This window comes from Sebastes fasciatus, chromosome 19 (genome assembly GCF_043250625.1).
Source record: "Sebastes fasciatus isolate fSebFas1 chromosome 19, fSebFas1.pri, whole genome shotgun sequence".
In the NCBI taxonomy this organism is placed as follows: domain Eukaryota; kingdom Metazoa; phylum Chordata; class Actinopteri; order Perciformes; family Sebastidae; genus Sebastes; species Sebastes fasciatus.
In genome coordinates, this window is record NC_133813.1 from 10466626 (window position 1) to 10486614 (window position 19989).

Consider the following 19989-nt stretch of genomic DNA (forward strand, 5'->3'; position numbering starts at 1 on the left):
TGAGGTGCTGCGTGTGCACAGTCCCAACCATGCGCTGCATGCTGGACCGTCAGATCAGATGAAGCGTGGCATGGGACATGAGTGTACAGCGGCCGCCTGTTTCTTGTCGGGAACAGAGGCGAGCCGCTGCAGTGCGTCATCATAACACACCATAATCATCATCATCATCGTCATCATCATCATCATCGTCATCATCACCATCACGGAACAGAATTGCTGACACTCTGTTTTCATCCCAAACTGACACCAGTTTCAGTCTTGTTCACACAGTGCACTTCTGAGTAACATCTGTTTGAAAAGGGAAAGCTGAAAGCCAGACGTGTGTAGCCTCTCAGTGATGTAGTGGTCAACAAAACGTTCATTCAAATCAGCAACATAAAGTTGAACATAATGCGACAAAAATCTGTATGATGTAAATTCATAGAACACATTATAGTTAGTAGCATTAAGACCAAGCTGCAAAACAATACATGAAAATATGAAACCTATATAGTGCATATCAGAGTCTGACCGATATTATTGGCTACAGTATTTACAGATATCTTGGCATCAATAGCCTATGGCATCAGTAGCCTATGCAAAAATAAATTATACATAAAAATGTACATGCCTTTTTATTGTAAATTTCCAATATATGTATTCAAATTTATTTTAAAGGTGCTAAATGTGAGATTGGGAGCATTGCTATAGCCTCTGCACGGCTCTCAACATGGCGACAGCTGAGCCGGTGGATCGCAGCTCACGGTGCACAAAATTGACACATTATATCCTTTTAAGTTTTACTGTATAAGGCGAACTTGTTAGCAAACAGTTGCCTAATTACATGTACAACAGATACAGAGCAACATTAGCATTCATGTGGAGTTGCGTTTTTGGCCACCTGGCGATTGTAAACTCAATATTCACTCCTCTTTTAGCTCTGTTTTTGTCTCTTTAGCTGCTAAATGCACCACTGTGTTCTCTGTTCATCGTATGTAAAGTTTGCGTGGCTGCACAGTACATCCATTACATACATCCGTTATACTTTGTATAATCTAAATTATAAATTTAGATCATACAGATTTAAACCAACCTTAATCCAAAAACTATAGTGCTAAAACTCAAACTTGTGATGTCATCGGGTATAAAGTCTGGAGCTGCTCCATAGCCAAAAGATTGAGACTTCTCTAGTTTCTGGCTTTGAGAGAGAGTAGCTCATGTTCACAAATATTGATTGAACCTTCCTCGGCCATGAAAATAACATATTCAAATTCTTAATTTAGGTTGTGTTCCCCTTTAAGTAGGTCTACCCCCACTACATCTCTGTGGCTATAGCTCCTTAAAGAACATCTTAGGCATGCAATTCTTAACAATGCATGCACCTTTATTTGTTTGTAAAGCATTGTGGGAGCAACGGCTGGTGGTGTGGTAGTTAATGAACTCCTATTTTGAGGGGTTTTGAGCCTTAACAGCATGTAGAGGATGAGGGATGTAGTACATGAACAGATTTAGGTTAGTCAGAAGTGCACGTTCGCTCAGGTTATGTTTAAAGGCATGTGGGTGCACAGTACTGCACTGTGCTTTACATATTACAGCAACCTGAGGCAGTACAAGCACATAATTGCAAACACAAGCACAAGCAGTCAACATGATGTCAACAATGGGACTGCAGGTTCCAGTGCTTGCTGTACTGAGGAAGGAGGAGGCCACATTAAACTATGATCTTGAAGATTTTTCCGTCGTGATAAGCTTGTGTCCTACATAACCAAGATGTCATTTTTAATTTGTGAAGATTAGATCACGGTGAGTAATCTAATCAGTGCACCCAAACAGCATGAATAATATTCACGCCGAACAGACCAGATTGTATCAGCTCGAGTTGACTTCGTGGGCTCCCTCTGTGCTCCTTGCATGAGACCCCATTACGGCGGTTCTATTTAGGGCAGGGAAGATTGTGTGTGTCCGTTAATTTAGCTCGAGGGGCCCACAGTGACGGTCGATGAGCAAGATGAGCATGCATCAGCCGCCTTTGTTCAGCGGTGCAGAGAAATCAACGTGATCATTGCTGACATGGATCTGAAGCGCGCTGGTCTATGGGGTAGTTTAGTGCGTCCTGCTCCTTTCTCAGTGACGCCCCCGCTCCCCCCTGCATGCATTCGCCTGCTGTATGCGCCTAGAGAAGGCACATCTATATGAGGACACTCACGACACACAGTAGTCAGGTCGATGGCAGACACTCTCAGAAGGACATTGATTTGCTGACAGGCACTTTTATACTGTACCTTCCTCCATCCCTGCTGTCTCTATTCAGCAGAGCCAAGCACTGAGCTTTGGTTCAAGGTTAACAGAGACAGGGCCGCATCACAGACTCACAGTGCGACTGGTCATTAACAGTGGAACCCCCCTGCTATCCAATCAGGGAGTGAAACCATCAAGCGTAAAGTAAGGGAGGGTGTGTGGGTGGAGGAGGGTTGCCCCAATGAATCACAGCCACGTTTGATTGCATTAGAAAACGGGGACAAATCATGTTCTTTGTCGGCTGATGGGGGAACCTTACTGCTTGATTGTAGCTTAAAGGGTTGGTTCACTCAAATTACAAAACAGGAAATTCTCATTTACTCCAAGTAATATCTCGCCATGCAGATGTCTTCGAATCACAAATTAAATTCCATTCACCTTTGGTTTGGTGGCAGAAGTTTCAAATCTCAAAAGCCCAGCGCATTAAACCCAGTGGGCAACTCCTGGGTCTGAGAAGTGAAGCAATTGAGGGAGTGCCTTAAACTTGCATTCTTTCTAATAGCCAGCAGGGGGCGACTCCTCTGGTTGCAAAAAGAAGTCTAATTGTATAAAAGTCTATGAGAAAATGACTACTTATCACTTGATTTATCACCTCAGTAAACATTGTAAACATGAGTTTATGGTCTCAATCACTAGTTTCAAGTGTTTTTCAATACAGTATGATGTTCATTTAGTAAATTATGGTCCCATTTAATGTCAAATAGACCATAAAGAAGGGGATACTTTAGGGCGCGGCTACCTTGTGATTGACAGGTTGCTACCACGGCGTTGTCCGGTCTGAGATTTGTCCGAGTTTTCATCTTACATCTTTAACTTTAATCTTTCACAGTGTGCTTTTAGTTCATGAAAGTTAATAATAACATTTCGGTCGCCTAAAAATGTCTTATTCAGCGTTCGGTTGCACTTAGCTCCACCCTCTTGTGTCACTTCTGGTTGCAGAAAAACAAGATGGTGACGGCCAAAAAACAAAATGCCGAACTCAAGGCTTCAAAACCGCAGTCCACAAACCAATGGGTGGCATCACGGTGACTACGTCCACTTCTTATACAGTCTGTGATTAAACCAAAACTATTTGCATGGCTGGATGCCGCTTGGGCAAGTAGAACATTTTGTTTTTTAAGTTTGTGTGAGCTGACCCTTTAAATTGACACCTTCTTCTGCTGGCATTGCGTTGCATGAAGCCCTTGGCATGCAAGATACGTTTGACTCCATATTTGGTGTCTGCATTATGGATACTGCAGTGGATAAGGAGACATATTGTACAATGTAGCATTCATAATTATGCAGACAATACTGGGAGAGTCACTGCGGTGTGACTGGGCCAAGCCATTGATTTTAGTCTTTATGCTCTATTGGCATTGTTAGCTCCTGGCTGCTGTTAGTATGGCCTCCGGAGTGAAGGAAATCAATGATGACGCGATCAAAGTGCATCAACCGGACCGTAATCGCTGTTATTATTGTTTTCATGATGTTTCTGGCAGGAAATTTGCTTCTTTTTCGTTGGCTTTCCATGTCCACATCATCTGACCTTATGAAGTGTATAAGCGCCACAGCAGCAGCTTAAAAAAAATACTAGGTCATGCCATGGACGTGGGAGGTGATAATTTAGATGTCCATCACGCTAGAGGGTCACAAGGCTAATTATCTTATTGTTACTCTAACAGCGAGAGGTGGCATGGGGGTGGAAATGGATCTGCTATTTAGTTACATACTAATGAGGGGGTCCCGGCCACCGCTTCACTTCCAGACACCTCCTTACTGTCCTGCAGGCACACACAAGAGACACGGTCGCCGTTGGCCTCTAGTTCGGATCTACACGGTGGCCACTGAGGATGCCTTACAGTGCATGAAGGCAACAGAGATCACGGTTTGTCATACGGTGATCTGGCAGTCTGACCACCGCTGATGTGCAAAAATGAAAAGCTCCTAAAGAGGCTGAGAGACAGAAATCAACCCCCCCGTGAGGAGGAGGGGGCTCTGTTGGCTCTCTCAGTCTCAGCCTTTCCACCCTGGGTGTGAGCGAGCAGAGGGGATCAGTCCTACCTGCAGGTTCTTCCTCCAAACATTGACCGCCGCAAAGGCGAGCTGCATCTGCTTCCTGCGGGCGTCTTTATGGCGCTTATAGGCGATTTCAATGAAGATTAGGAAGATCCCTGCTGCTATTCCTCCTGCCACCAGCATGAAGACCCCTGTTGAAGGAGAGATGAAACAGAAACAGAGCAGATGTAGAAATACGTGAGCTGCTGGTCTTCAACCCCGCTGCTCCCACTTAGCATGAATGCATGATCTGCCCGTCATGCTCAGCGTTCGCCCCTCTTGTTTTAAACTCCTACTGATGAGGGCAGCTGCGCCCCACATAATATTAAAGGAAGGTCACAACTGCACAAAGTCACAGCACAAGATACTGTACGGCACACTTCCACGCACCCACGTCGACACTAAAACAACGATTTTGTAAAGGTATTGGACAAAAAAGGGCTACAGTACCTTACCACTGCAGTTTTTGTCCAATCACTTTTAACGCTTACTCTGCGCCTTAAGGACCATACCTGCCATGTTTTCAAAGGTGAGTGTGGCTGGGGCATTGCTCCTTGAGTCACACTCCTGGTATCTCACCCAGGTTTTATCTAGGTCTTCCATGAAGCCATTCTCATGAGAACTGCAGGGGGTTGGGGTTGGTAGGGAGAGAGGTGACAAAGTTAATACACGGCCCGCAAACGGCGGAATACTCGAGCCGCTCACTCCCACATAGCAACACAAATGAGACAGAGAAGGCAGGACAGGTGTACTGACAGACAGACAGACAGACACTAAAGACAAACAGACAAGAGAGAGCATGTGTAGGGAGATACAGAGAGAGAAGATGTTACATAAGGCGATGTATTGGATGGATATAAATGGTCAATAAGTGACCTTGAAATCATATTGATAATAAAACAAAAGAAAAAGTCATACGAATAATGCAGCTTCGGCTGGGACAGACCTGAGAATGGCCAGGGACACATTCTGTTTCCAGGGGCTGTCCTTGCGCATGCCTATGCCAAAGCCCGAACGGAAAAACAGCTCTCCCGTGGTCACCAGGTCGCACTTCTGCGAAGCTTCAAACTCCAGCACCGCAGAGTCCCAGATGAAAGCATGCAGCTTGCTGTGGGGGGAGGGGGAGGGAGGAGGAGGAGGAGGAGGGAGGAGGAGGGAGGAGGAGGGGAAGGAGGGGGTTACGGTGCAACAGTACAATGATTTACATACACATTTACGGCTCCCACCCCTCTCTCTCTCTCGCACACCAGATCGTGTGTGTCATTCAGCGTTTACCAGCAATCTCTACCGGTGCTTATGGCCCAAATGAAATCCAATGCCAGATGGGTGAGGGCGCGTCCCCCATTGGATTCCCCCCATCTCAAAGATGTTCGTCTGGGTACAACCTGAAAAAGGGTGCTTTTCCACTCAATGTTAGCTTAACCTCACAGTGCTGTTGACACGTCCACACTTGCTCCTGTCCCTGGCGTCTGTCTTGGCTGGGCGATGGGCCTGGATCAGAGGGAGCGCCGCAGTAAGTCCTGCCGCTTCCCGCCTGGTCCAGAGGTCCATGTGCCCCACCCCACCCTCCCCCCCGAGCTGACTGGACTGGCCCTGGTCTGTGTGCCTGATAGGTCGAGCAGCCGGCCGACACGTGCTCTGGTCGGCCCGGCCTGGCCGAGACTCACTTGTCACGCACGGCCTGGATGGCCTCGGCGGCACTCTCATAGTTGTGCTTCTCCATGTGGCGGTACATGGTGCTAAGCTCCACCTGCCGCCGGAAGTAGATGTCCACGGAGCTCTGCTTCACCGTGGCGTAGATGAACTTGTCCGATGGGTTTCTCAGCTGCGTAAAGAGACAGGGACAAGACATAAACATTACAGTAATGACTACTAATTTATGTATAACATATATAATTGTATATGTATAGAGATTTTTTTTATATAGGTAAACATGTTGTTGTGTAGTAACATGATCTAGTATCACCCTGTACACACCCTTGGGTCGTTGATGCCGGTGATGCGCTCCTCAGGCCGGTCCAACACAAGGAAGGCAGCCAGGTTGGCAGTATAGGAAGCCACAATTATCATGGCAAATCCGGCCCACACCATGCCCAGGATTCTCGCTGAGAAGCTGCGTGGCGCACCTGTGTGGTGAGTTCAAGGTTCAACCTTTCAACTCAGTAACTTTCAATGTTAACACTTTATAACAACCATCGTTTATGAATGATAAATTGATAGTTAATTAAACTTAGTTAATAGTTATTTTAATGTTAACAAACAAAGAAATAATAATTAATGTTTACTAATTATTAGTAATGCTATAATTGATGTTATTTTAACAGTTAATTGTTGCACACATTTACACACATTTTATATACTACACATATAAGTATTTTGTTATTGATTAAGATATTATTTGTAAACCTTAAAGAAATTATTTGTAAAACATCTATAAACATTACATAGATAGATATTTTTAACACTTTGTTAATGGTTGATAATTGGCTTGTTAACCGTCTATAAACATTATGTAGATAGATAGTTAATAGTTTTGTCAAAAGTTAAAAATAGTTTTCTGGTCCATCTATCTATGTAATGTTTATAAATGTTTTACAAACAATTTCTTAAAAGTTTACACATTTTTGGTATTCGCGAACAAATACTTAATGTAGTATATAAATTGTTTTGTGTGCAACAATAAACTGATAATAAATACTTTATTTATATAATCAGAATGTAATTGTTATCGTCTCTTATCAGCTATGACAAAATATAGAAATTATAAACTAATTATTTCATATTACACAAAATAATGATAAAATAACATAAATTATATAATTACTAATAATTGGTAAACATTATTAATCATCAATTCATTGTTAACAGTAAAATAACTATTAACTAAATTTAATTAAAAATAATTTACTGGATCATGTGGAGTAGCTAGCTGGCTACTTATTTTTCTGTTAAATAACAGTTCGACCACTCTATCTCATATATTACAGTTTTATAATTAATTATAATAAACCCTCTACTCAAGTTATTAAAAAAGACATAACGTTTACAAACAAAATAAAAATATAGCCCGCTAAAAATACCAGACATGAAAAGGAAAACTGAAAGACAAATGAAACAAGCCAAGGCAACAGGTCTAAACTGTTAAAAGACAAGCCGCATCACCGCCTTTCTTTACAAAATGTGATTTGAAAGGATTTAATGTGTCATCCTCAAAGAACAATATGACAGTGAGGAGCCACAAACGCCTTGATTTTGGTCTTTATACAACTGCAAAACTGTGTAAAGAGACCAAAGTACTCGACAGCATTACAGTGTTGTGTGGGAGAAAGGCGACATTTACTGGTGATGATTTGTACATTTTCAGTAATGATTTTTTTTAATCTCACCTTCCCCTATTCCAGAGTTCAGCAACACTCCCCAGGAGAACCACATGGCAGATGATAAGGTGAGGGCATCTTCTTCTTCTTCTTCACTGTTTACTTTAAATCTTCCAAACGGGCTAGAGGGAAGAAATTGGTAGGGTTGCAGGAGAGATAATGAGAAATCACAAAGAACCTGCAGAGGTGAAAACCCTGGCGACCCCAGGCAGGGAAGGGAAGGGAACTGAACATGAGCGAGCAAAGCAAGAGGGAGACAAACTCGGAAAGAAAAACAGACAGAGACGGCGGCACAGGGACAGAGCAGTGGGATGGTTGGAGTCAATCTTCACCTCTGTCTGCCTCCACGTCCACATCGAGGGAAGATCTGCAGCGCTCAGGAGTTCATGTACACACATGTACGTACTCACACACATTCACTGATTCAGTCGTGAGGACACTTAAACACACACATGGGCCCCAAGCATACACACACACACACACACACACACACACACACACACACAGGTCCCCCTTGTACCTGAACCGGTCTAGTAGGTAAAGCATCACCGCCACCACATGCACCGATAGACCCACCAGCAGCCACAGCGTGCTCTGGAACGGCTGCATGAACGAGTCCAGTGTACTGCGAGGGATTTCCTGAAAACACACACCACAATTGGTTATTGGTTGTTAATCAACAACTTTGATTACCTAATGTTTGCATATTATTATATAGACTAAAATAATATGACTGTTCCCAAGTTTATTGCCTCAACTTTTCATCCCTTGTGCATTTTACACATTTTTGCTGACCAGCTTTGCTACAGTTTTACATTTTTTGTATGTTCCAGGCACGCTTTTGTGTCATGTCGGTTGAAAATCATAAAGCAGACTTTTGAGATTTGCTTGAGTTGTGTTGTCAATCACAGTCAACTTCAAGGTGACATTCATTTTTATCAAAGAAACATGGTCTTCATGGCTATGGAAGACGGAACCTGCCAAAATCATAAATAAATGTGCCATTAAATGTACCAAAAATAATATTAAAAATAAATGTAGGCATTAATTAATCGATCAAATGTGACATAAATTGATATTTCTTTTTTTAATTTGCTTCTTTATTTATTTACCTTTGTTGTAATTCCCCTATCTATCTACTCTTCTATTTAATTATTCCTTTAATTTATTTATTGATTGATGCTTCTTTATTTTAAATGTTTTTATTTATTTGTGAATTATTTGTGAAAAACATCAGGATGGTTTATTTGTCTAGTATTATTTGTAATGCATACTGTTACTCTGGTTTCTGCCTTTGTCTTTTCTTTATTTTCTAAATAATGGTGTCTTGTAAGCCCGTTTGGTCTGTGCATATTATTCTTGCATGACACAATAATAATAAAATAAAATCATGTTGTTGTGTTGTCATTAACCTGAGATAATTCTCACCTTTGAAATGTGACGAGCTCTGCTGTCCACATAAGGTCAAATGATAAGGATAGTATCCCTGTGATGGACATGTTTTCTGTGTTCTTCAAATACAATTCAGCAAATATCATTAAGCGTGTTGGACTTTCTGTCAGACACATCAGCCATATAGCCCAACATAGGTTTCTCAGCTTCATCACTATGTTGCGTTGTGTTTGTGCTGTAGAAATCAAGGTATAAAATAACAGTTGGTTGTATAGGGGATTTGGTATTTGCGATACAAGGGACACAAATTGCCTTGGAGGGTAGAGGATTCCACAACCGAACAATTCGTGCAACTCCCCAGTGGGTGCTTGAATCGATAAAGCACCAAATGGGCTAAAGGTGGACTCTTACCTTTTTAACAAGGATGGTGAGGCCTTGATATTTAAAGGGCTTGGAGAATTCGATGTACTGGGCTCGTTCGTTGTTTATAGTCAGCGGGGCTACAATCATGTCTGCCAGGCCCCCCAGGAGCTCTCCCATCATGCCATTCCACTCTTTCTTGTTACTGTTGTTCACCTGAAGTCCCAAAAGGAAGGTGTTAATATGAAATTCAACCTGCTGTCGTCTAGACCGCAGAATGTTTCCAGGCTTTAAGGGATCTGGGTTAAGCCTAGTGGGGATAGAAGTTCTAGGCATGCTCCAAATCTTTGAAACTGGCTCCATCTTACATAAGTGAGCGTGCTTATTTTCAGGAATTGACAAGATCATGCACTGAAGTAGACCAAAAGTGTAGAATATCGTGCTCATTCCTACAGGGCAGGCCTTTTCTGGGTTAGAGACGACCGGTTCCGCAGAAAGAAATTAAAAAAAATAGCTGAAAATTGATATAAAGCTCTGTAAGCTTTGTAGGTTCATCATTACAAGCGACCCCTTTCATATTGTCACGTTGATTTTCATTGTCATTTGAATCATAGCCTATCTAAGCTTTTCTGTAAATTGATTTGAGTAGGACTATTATGTTTTATTGTTAACACATCAAAATGATGATTCTCAAACAAAAAGTCATTAAAAAGTATTGATCCAGGGATTTAATTAGTTAATAATTAGTTACTAATTGTGAAGGCCATTGAATAATAAAAACACAACATGGCCCCAAATGTGGTATTACACAACAGTTTTATGGTGCACATCATTAAATGTACAACAACTGTATGCATACTCTCTCTATTCTCCAAAATTATTGCTATCAGTGATAATAAAATTCTATGTTTGAAGCAGACTGATGGTTAATATCCCACCTAAAAGAAATCTGATTGGACAAGCCCTAACCAATGGCTAAACCCAGAATGATTTCCGTCATCCATCAATTCAAAGCACCACTCCACATAGCCCTGACACGCAGGTTATGGACGGACAGAATTTATAATTTAACAAACTTAAAGGTAGGGTCAGTAATTTAGAGAAACTAGCAAGAGTACGCTAGATTTTAAAAATGATCCAACCTAAAAAACCCAGCCCATTGTTGCCAACTCTTTTCCAATGAAAGTAGCAGCACTAGCTCAAAAAGTCCGTCCCTTCAGGCCTCCCTCCAAAGCCACTCCCCCAAAATGATTATAATGGACGTAAACAACGAACATGGCTGTTGTTAGTACTCACAGCTGTCAAGCTAGCGGCTTGTGAAAGACTCCGGTGACACACAATGAGTGCACGGGCAACGTGCGTGCTGGCAAGCAGGTAGACAGGCAGGTAGGTAGACAGGCAGGTATTATTAGACAGGCTTATTACATTCCCGCAACAGCCACAGATACTGGAATGTTTTTTTCTTTTTCTTGACCAGAGCGTTTAATTTATTGATTGCTGTTGGGATGTAATGACGATTTCAACAGCACTACCAACCCTACCTTTAATACTATTGTATGATGAGTAGTCCATCCATATTTTGATGCTACTCATCAACTGTTAGTTTAAAAACTATCTAGAAAATATAACTACCAACATAGCCACCATTAGCTAAGCTAGTGTAAGCTTAAAAATGTTATCTATAAGTTACTGTGTTGTAATTATAGGCTATAGTTAGGTTAGCAAACTGCTGAGGGGACTATTTTGTTTGACACTACTATACTTTTTAAATCTTCTTTTTTCTCTGGTAGATTTTCAAGTTGGTTGGTAATTGGTACTTCCAAATTGACTACAATACTTGTGGTGATTGCTGCTCACCTAATCCTTTAGTGTGGACATTCAAAAACTGACACCAGATCGATGACGATGAACAAGTTCACCTGCTAGACAATTATATCTGTGGGTCTCCGCTTTATGACCGCTTATTGCTTCAGCTCTGAATAGTTAGCGAGATCACTACTGTTAGTGGAGTAAAATAAGAAGATTATTCAAGTCAAGTATTGAATGTGAGGTATTGCATGCAAACCTGTGCCTCATGCAAAAACAAACGTGGCTGTGAATGTAAAACGTACCCGCTCCTGAGTCCCAAACTTCCCATCAGCCACCAGGTGCACCTCGTAGGTGAAGTTCATGGTCATAGCCAACTTGATGAGGAGATCAACGCAGAATCCGTAGCAACATTGGGGCACAATTGGGCGTCCTGTAACAAAACCAGCAACAGTTGCAAGTCAAAATCGCTCTTAAGGAAACACCGTAATTTGTTTTAATCCAATGGCGGCGTACGTAGACTGAACGGAATGCGTGACAGAGTGCACTGCAGACGAACACACACAGTCACACGGTTTGCCAGAAAACACAGCATACAGACCGAGCATGTCCACACAGTCACGCATTCTGAATGGCACACTCAGCTACATGCATACATATATAGATACCTACTGCATATATATGTATGCATCTCCAGTGGGTGTTTGGCGGGTGCGGTAAAAGCACAGTGATAATATAAACGTCCCTGATAGGTTACCTGGGATGGTCTCATTGGGGCCAGTGCAGATAACCTTTTTTATTAAGACTCCATTTAATGTCATTTCCTCGTGGCATGTTCCATCCGGCTGAGTGGGTTTCACGTACACAAATGGCTCCTGGTGTATCGTCACTATCTATAACAGACGGGACAGAAAGCTGTTTATCACGTAGTCAGAGGTGGATCCGTTGCCATCCCGAGGGACTTCAGCAAGAAAGAGGGGGAAAGTACTTGGAAAAAACCCAACAGATACATAAAAATACCCATGTACAAACTCCCAGATATACATGGACACACAAAGACAGACAGATGAATGTAAAAATAACTGACAAGGAGAGGTTCTTTGCAGGCCTATGACAAATTTGAAGAGATAAAAGTCATAGCAAATATATCACGGCTGCCTTTATGAGCATAGATTATCTTCACTCCCCTCTGAGAAACAAGTGTCAGCTCCAGTATATCAGCTCAGGTCCGCGCTCTATCGGGGTAGACAAGAATGTCACATTGCAGCAGCAAAGTGAAGGCGGCTCCTACCTTTAATCGAGTGGACATCTGGAAGCCCTGTGGTTTCTCAGTCTCTCCTCCCGGCCAGATGATCTTCCGCTGATTGTTCATTACCACCTGCGGGGATGCCGCACACACATACAGTATCATAGGTGAGTTCCGACAGAAGGCGTTGACTGCTGATGAGGCTCCAGCACCGCGGGTGAGCATCACTAATGAGTCAGCTTTATATAAGCACAGCTCAGCGGTTCTTTTATTTACTTCATCAATCTCTGACTTCTGCATCATACCTCAGGGTCTCAGGAACTTATTATTATCACACCTATCAGAAGCCAACTGAAGTGCTGATCCTCGCAGTCCTTACCGTTTGCTGTGTTGGTGTGGCTGACCCATTTAGATATCCACCATTAACTACAAATGAATACAGTTTGACAGAATAGTCTTAACGCTAGGTCAACTAACTAGCTTTTCCCAAAGCTTTCGACCGCATCTCAGAGTCTTCATCAGCCAGCTTAGTCACACAAAAAGGCGTATGAATGACGTTATGATGCTCAAGGCAAAAGCATGCAATAACAACACCGTTCTTGCTTTTGGCGTGTAATTTTGTATGGCATGTAGTCTGTACTGACTGCAATGTAAATGCATCCGTGTAAATATGCTACACTCAGAGCTAGTGACGTAGAATAAAAAGTGAGTAAGGACCCCTGAAGGCGGGTGGGTGGGGAGGCGGATGGGTTCAACAAAGTTACGTTAGTGACATGTTTTCGGTACTTACGTTACGTTGTTTCCATACATATTTTACTTAGTTTATATACTTATTTTAATTTGTTGCCTAAACTTAACTGCGGATGTTACCCTAGTTTTGTTGTTGTGGTGTAAATTGAATTTCCCCTCGGAGATAAATAAAGTGCCTTTCTTCTTCTTCTTCTTCTTCTTCTTCTACAAGTGACATGTGAAAAGGCTAAAATGCGTCCTCATTACAAGCAGAATGTCCTTGTAATGTCATGGAGTGATTTCTTTGCTAATGAAGACTGTTCCCGAGGTCAAGACTGAGCTTCGAAGCTCAAATCAAAAATATTTTATTAATATTATGCACACCTGTTTTCAAGGCATACATTTTGAAATATATTTTATAGCTGTTTTCCAAATTTAGTACAAATTGCAAGGCTTTGAAACTTGCATGAGATATGTAATCCAACACAGAGAACATTGTGTCCTTTTTTCTTATTTGTCAAGTTACGTTATGGTGGTCGAGTTACGCAGTTCTGATAAAGGATCGTGCTTGTGTCCTTCCACTGATGATGATCAATGGAAGAATTGAATTCATGTTTTTGTTTTTTGGGGTAAAGTCAAACCCAAAAGACTATCCATGATAGGAGTGTAGTTGTTTCTTGCATTGCTGTTTCACAACAGGCACCAAGATCTTAAATGTTGGCATCTTGGTTTTCATATTGAAGATAAATGGGAACCATTGGATGCCTGAAATGTAAGAAATATATCTGAAAAATTAGATTGTGCTTTGAAAATTGCTCAGCAATAGTGTTTATAAAATGTTTTCACTTTTATCCCTGTTTTATACCGAGGGCTCATGAAGAACATGGTTTCATTTTTAGTCACATGCAGCTCCTGCTTGCCATCTAGAGTTGAATGCAGTGGACAAATCTACGATCTCCTGCAGCAGTGCAGAAAAACATGCATGATTCATGGCAAAGGTTACATGATGCTACGGCAGTCTATCCTAATTAAAGGTCATTTCTAATACTTAACCTGACATCCAGTAGTTTGACTGTAGACTTGAGAAAGGGCAGTGCATTTTATATATACTGTGTGTTCCAATTCATTATAGCAATAAAGCAAATATTCGAAATACCCCTCAAATTCATTATGACAGAATGCTGCAGCCTCGTGTTAGCGTTGGCTGACGTGCAGTGTTTTTGAGTTGCCCTACATTAAAGGCACAATGAGTAGGATTTGACGGTTGTGGTTTGTAAACAAAACATTCAAAGTTGGCCCCTCCTCCCCGGCTCAACGAGGGTTACGGTGCTCGCAAGCGGGCGAAAGCCACCTCCAGATTCACTCTCGCCCCTTTGGCATTTCGCCTCGTTATATTTGGGGTTTTAGGGGAAAGCTATGAAAGCTTCCTCTTGGATGCGGGCTTAAATTCTGGCATCCGGTCGCTACGTTTTAATAGCGGTTAATGCCCAGAAACGTCCCGAACACAGCAAAATAATAAAATACAGATGCCACCACACACTTCTAGTGGGTCATAAGTGATGATTGAGAGGTATTACTTTTGTATCAGTCTACACATTGTTTTTAGGTAAATCCTCCTCATTGTGCCTTTAATAGTATTGTCCTATAGATAGAAAACTGGGGCTGCATGTCTAGTATGAATTAAAGAAAAAATACATGACGGAGTAGCTACGACTTACATGTGGGCAGTGAGTATAAAATATGGAATGAACCTAAATTCTAATAAATTTGCTAAGTTGTGTCAAATAGGCCAGATTTGTCTCTGTCCGTCAGCTTACCTGTGTTCCATTGTATACCCCGACTTGAATGAGTCGACTCTTCTGGTAGTTGAGTATACTGTAATGGGCGTACTTCCTGTCTCCGTCGTCATTGAACTCCACGCGTCCTGTGAGGCCCTCTGGGTATTTAGATGACATCAGCACCCTGTGGCAAGCAAAGGAAAATTACTATTTGTGTGAATAGAGCACACACGTGTCCGAGCATGGATAACGTGTGTGACCTATCGGGAGTGTCGCAGTGCGTTTTATTGTGTATTGTTCGGCACAACTCTCTCAGTTCAGTGCATGTGGTAAAATGAGTGATTCACCACATTTATTTTGTTGAAAATATGATGAACAAGACGGAACTGTGGTTGTTGAGCTGTGATGATACCTGCTGTGTTTGTCACCACATATGTTTTTGTCACATCACCATTTTTTTCCTTGTTATGCTGCTGAGAAACCGCCTTAAGTGGGTCAGCTAAAAGTCAGTCACTTGTCACTAAGAAGTGACAAATATAGAGTTTCTAAAACCTGACAGACCTGTGATTCTGTACGGCAGCTTTCCAGTCAAAACTAAACAGATTCTGCATTCATATGAAGAATCTGTAGGTAACGGGACAAGATTTTGGTACGTTATGTCTGTGTCTGAGCTTACCGTTTAAAGAGCGGCCCTGTTTTCCAGATGTTGGTGTTGCCCACACATCCTCTCGGGGGTTCTGTGATATTCTCCTTCTCAAAGAGCTCCTGGATGGACTGAGCCACCACGGCCACCGCATCGTTGATATGGGCTGACTCATTCTTCCCGTTGATGAGCTGGAGGCCGATCAGACCTGAGACCAGGCCAGTGACAAAATATAATCAGTGACCTGAGCAAACTGCAGCTTCTCAGGATCCTTTTGCAATACATACAGTGTAGAAAAAACTTATAGGGACTCCAATTTAGACATCCTGAATAAAGGTCAAACATCAGCTGCATGATCCATCTCCGTTGCCTGTTAATCTTGGGGAAGATAACTCCGAAAATATCCACATCTTGTCATTTATGAGATGAGGCAGCAGAATGAATGGATCATTTTGCTGATGTTGCCACGGATGACCTTTTCACAGCATGTGTAAAGAGTCCCTTGAAGTTGGATCTTATTTTTTACTGACCTACCAGCTAAGGTTTGGGAATCAGCACAGGCAAAACATTATTTGTGTTAGGAGGAATAAACAAAAATACCATTAGACCTAAATTTAAACCAAGCAACAATCCAACTTCAGCTAAGTTTTCTGATTGCAACCAGGTCCATCAGCCTTGCAGACTCCTGGAAGAAGCTGCAGCGGAGGTGGAAGAGACTGGACATGGACAGGACAACAAACGCTCAGCAGGGGTAGGTTGTGTTTAGAGTGCCCGGGGGGAGGGAAAGACGCTTGACGTTCGTGACCACAAAGTGATAAAATATTGTGAGAGACTTGTGCGAAAAATCCAGGAATAGAGACAAGAAAGGCTGTTGTAGCTTACCATTCTATCAGCTATGTGTTGCAAAACTCTTCCTTTGTAATTCATTAGAAATCAGGGCATTAATATGGCAGAATAGCACATGAATTTACCTTTAGATAATCCAGGACATACACATTTAAAACTAAAAGTGGACCCTAGATACACAGCTCATTTAAACCTTTAAACACATAATGCTTAAACGTTTAAATGCTCAACACACAACAAGCAGTCATACAATTAATCATGTAATGCGTCCACCGTTAAATGGTTAATCCCCCCTAATCCTGTATGTGTTATGATCGGCCTCTGAGTAGAGCCGGGGGGTTAATTCGTATATTCCCACTGATCTCTGCCGGATGAACGTACCGTCTGGTGCCTCGCTCAGGGCTTTACCCGACATCTCCCGCTCTCCCACCAGCCACACGTACCCCGAGCCCGTCATGTTGAGGAAGCGGGCAGCCTTGTACACTGCAGCAGCGTCCTCCTCACTGAAGTTTGACAAAAGATTGTTTGTTTGTTTTTTTGACATCACAGCACGTTGAATGAGAGTGAAAGGAAGAAATTCTGTGTTCATTTTTAGGAGTGATTGATTAATTCCCAGTAGTTTGGGTTTGGTGCACGTGCAACTGATTAAAGCGAATTACTACATTACATGACTTTACTGGGACTAGGACTTTTTATGCCTACTATTTATGCCTTTATTGGATAGCTGATACTCTTGCGGCAGACAGGAAACGAGGGGAGATAAAGAGGGACATGATAGTATCCAGCTGGAATTGAACCTGTTTTGTAATGTGCCTTAAAGGGGACCTATTATGCTCATTTTCAGGTTCATACTTGTATTTTGGGTTTCTACTAGAACATGTTTACATGCTTTAATGTTCAAAAACACATTAAGTTTCTCATACTGTCTGTCTGAATATACCTGTATTCACGCTCTGTCTACCCCAGTCTGCTCTGATTGGCTTGTGAGAAAAATATGGTGCACTTTTGCAAAGGTAGTTCTCAAGCCATGGGTGATATATTTTAATGAGCTTGCATGTGACATAGGAAGGGGAGCCAAATCTGAATGGCTTGTTGAATCTGATCTAGGCAGCCGACAAAAACTGACTGGGTCGTCTTATTTCTAAGTTTGTGGGTAAGTTTGTAAAATTGTCCCTTAATTAGGATTATTCAAACCCAACGCAAGGATCAGACTACATCAGCCAGATAACGGCCTGTCCAAACGGATGTGCGGCATCGGGAATGAAAATGAGTTTAGGGTGTGGCAATTATTCGTCTCATCTGGTGCAGTGTGTCACAGTGGAAGACAACCATCACGGCATCTGGGACGCCTCGCGACATCCGGACAAAAAGACAAGCATGTCCGATTTATTTTATTCTCTCTCATCTAGTTTGAAAATTTCATGACATGTTCTGTGACATTGATAGACCCCCATAGGAGCACAGAGTGCTCTTCCACACACAGCTGTTGTGCAATACTCGTGGTGTTGCCGGGTGCAACAGTAGAGTCGGTCCCTGACACCTCCTCGCTATGCAAGTTGGGAGGGTTGGCATGCTATGATTGGTTGGGGTCCAACACGTAGTCTGCAATGTCTCTTGGTGAGTCATGGCAAGAATGACGGATGATCTGACCCGTCTTGAAAGGCACATATATCGTACGGCTGCACAATTACATCAACGGGAAAACTACATGTGTCTTGTGCAGCGTTTCATAAGACTTTGGACACATTCGCCGAAGAAACTATTTGTTCATTTTTCTGTAATCCGGTGTGAAATACACGGACATAATTTATTTGTCAACTGTAACTGAACATTAAGATGCACAGCTGGATCCAGCAGAGGGTTTAAGTTGAATTGGATTTAAACTGGAGCTGAAATGATTAGTTGATAAATTGATTAGTCGATCAACAGGAAATTAATCTGAGGTAAATATGATACCATAACCAATGCTCCCTTTGGGTTGAAATTTATGTGTCACTTGGAATACAAATCTCACCTGGCGGATAGGATGATGACTCGGGCCTCCAGCTCTTTCGCCTCCAGCAGCAGGGCAGTTAAGTTAGTCTCCTGGCTGAACTGGAGGACTTTCTCTGCCTGTGATCGGGGCATAAGAAAGGTCAAGCCAGCTACTTTTCCCTACCTTAGACACCATGCTGCCTCTTTACCTGCTTGGTTCGAGCTTGGCCGATTTTGTTTCAAAACGGGAGACAGAGATAAAAAGGGAAAGCGATCCAGGGGAACCGGCTGAACTAAAAAAAAAAAAGCTTGAAGGGAAAAAAAACTTTTGCATTTGTTCGCATGCAAACTGAGGGTTATCAAGGCTCCAAAGAAAGGACGTGCATGTGTTAGGTAGGGGGAAGAAGGTCAATGCAACCAGTAACTAAAAACGGGTGAAGGGGGGTGAGGGGGACGTCCTCCCCCAACAAAAAAACTGCTGAAAACTAGGGAAGTGCTACAGAACAGGAGGAAGTAGCATCTGGGAAACGGTTTTGTCCCACACTACCGGTTCTCCACAAAGGAATGGACTTGCAAACTCTTTTTGTATGTGAGTATGTGTTCTGAGTTCATGCATTCCTTTATTGAAGGAGAAAATGAAAATGATAAAAAGCGGGGCGCTGTTCACTTCATCTTTTTTTTTCTGTAATGACCGAAAATTATAGATTTTTCATAACAAAACCATTCTTCATTTAAATCATAGGGAAATGTCTCAAAGTAAAGGTTAAAGTAAACACGTGCTACCAAGAGAGGAACATTTCTGGGTCGGCTGGTGACTGGTTTGGGCTGGATTCTAGTTGCTACGTTTGGAAAGTTGGTGGGCGGCGTGCATTGACCATGCAAATATACCTTAGGTCCTCGCTTGTTGTCATAGGACAGTTGGTCGAGGTTTTCATAGTTCCTTTTTTTATTCTGATGAGTAATGTGCACAGAGAAAATATGCAGACACAGAAAAATATTATAAACAGTTGAAAATGGAGGGCAGTAAAGCATTCCAACAAATCTCCACTTTTCTGCTTCAAATTGGGATCTTTAACAGTGGGGTTTGCAAAACATCAGAGATGACCGCTTTATAATATTGCTGAAATCATTCATACTTGTTGTTAAAGATATTAAATACAATTAAGGATCAGGAAAATGTTTTCATTAAATGCAATGCATAAATGATCAGTGATGAGTAGCTGTGAGAAATAATTGGATCAAAGCGCTATGGCTCCAGCAATTATCAATACAAAATGCTAACTTGCAGCTCAACCATCTGGTTCGTTTCTTCTTCACAATACTGGAAACTAACATTGCACAACTGGAAACTTAACTTTTAACAATCAAACATGACATCATCAACAAAGAGCCATCAGATTCACACTACACCAACACATCATCAAGTCCAAAGTATGATCACATTTTTGGCATCCTAAAAAAATATGAAGTGCTCATTAAAAGCTTTACTGTACGTACATTTTCAAACCTGCACCAGGTCTATCC

General features: G+C 42.0%; 1 protein-coding gene across 4 annotated transcripts in view; it reads right to left on the bottom strand.

The window, feature by feature from the left end:
- The window catches only part of grin1a (glutamate receptor, ionotropic, N-methyl D-aspartate 1a), a 39732-nt gene that overhangs the window by 8089 nt on the left and 11654 nt on the right, over positions 1–19989 (bottom strand). The window contains exons 4-20 of one of the 4 annotated variants that reach the window (XM_074617127.1): positions 19354–19416; positions 18506–18603; positions 16873–16994; positions 15679–15853; positions 15042–15186; positions 12541–12627; positions 12007–12142; positions 11555–11682; positions 9495–9659; positions 8212–8330; positions 7701–7813; positions 6292–6440; positions 5982–6139; positions 5261–5422; positions 4827–4936; positions 4321–4466; positions 3990–4040 (exon numbers count right to left, since the gene is read on the bottom strand). In XM_074617127.1, coding sequence (XP_074473228.1) covers positions 3990–4040; positions 4321–4466; positions 4827–4936; positions 5261–5422; positions 5982–6139; positions 6292–6440; positions 7701–7813; positions 8212–8330; positions 9495–9659; positions 11555–11682; positions 12007–12142; positions 12541–12627; positions 15042–15186; positions 15679–15853; positions 16873–16994; positions 18506–18603; positions 19354–19416 — 2127 coding nt within the window. The remainder of the gene's footprint in view (positions 1–3989; positions 4041–4320; positions 4467–4826; positions 4937–5260; positions 5423–5981; positions 6140–6291; positions 6441–7700; positions 7814–8211; positions 8331–9494; positions 9660–11554; positions 11683–12006; positions 12143–12540; positions 12628–15041; positions 15187–15678; positions 15854–16872; positions 16995–18505; positions 18604–19353; positions 19417–19989) is intronic. The other 3 variants (XM_074617128.1, XM_074617129.1, XM_074617130.1) reach the window with 3 other exon arrangements.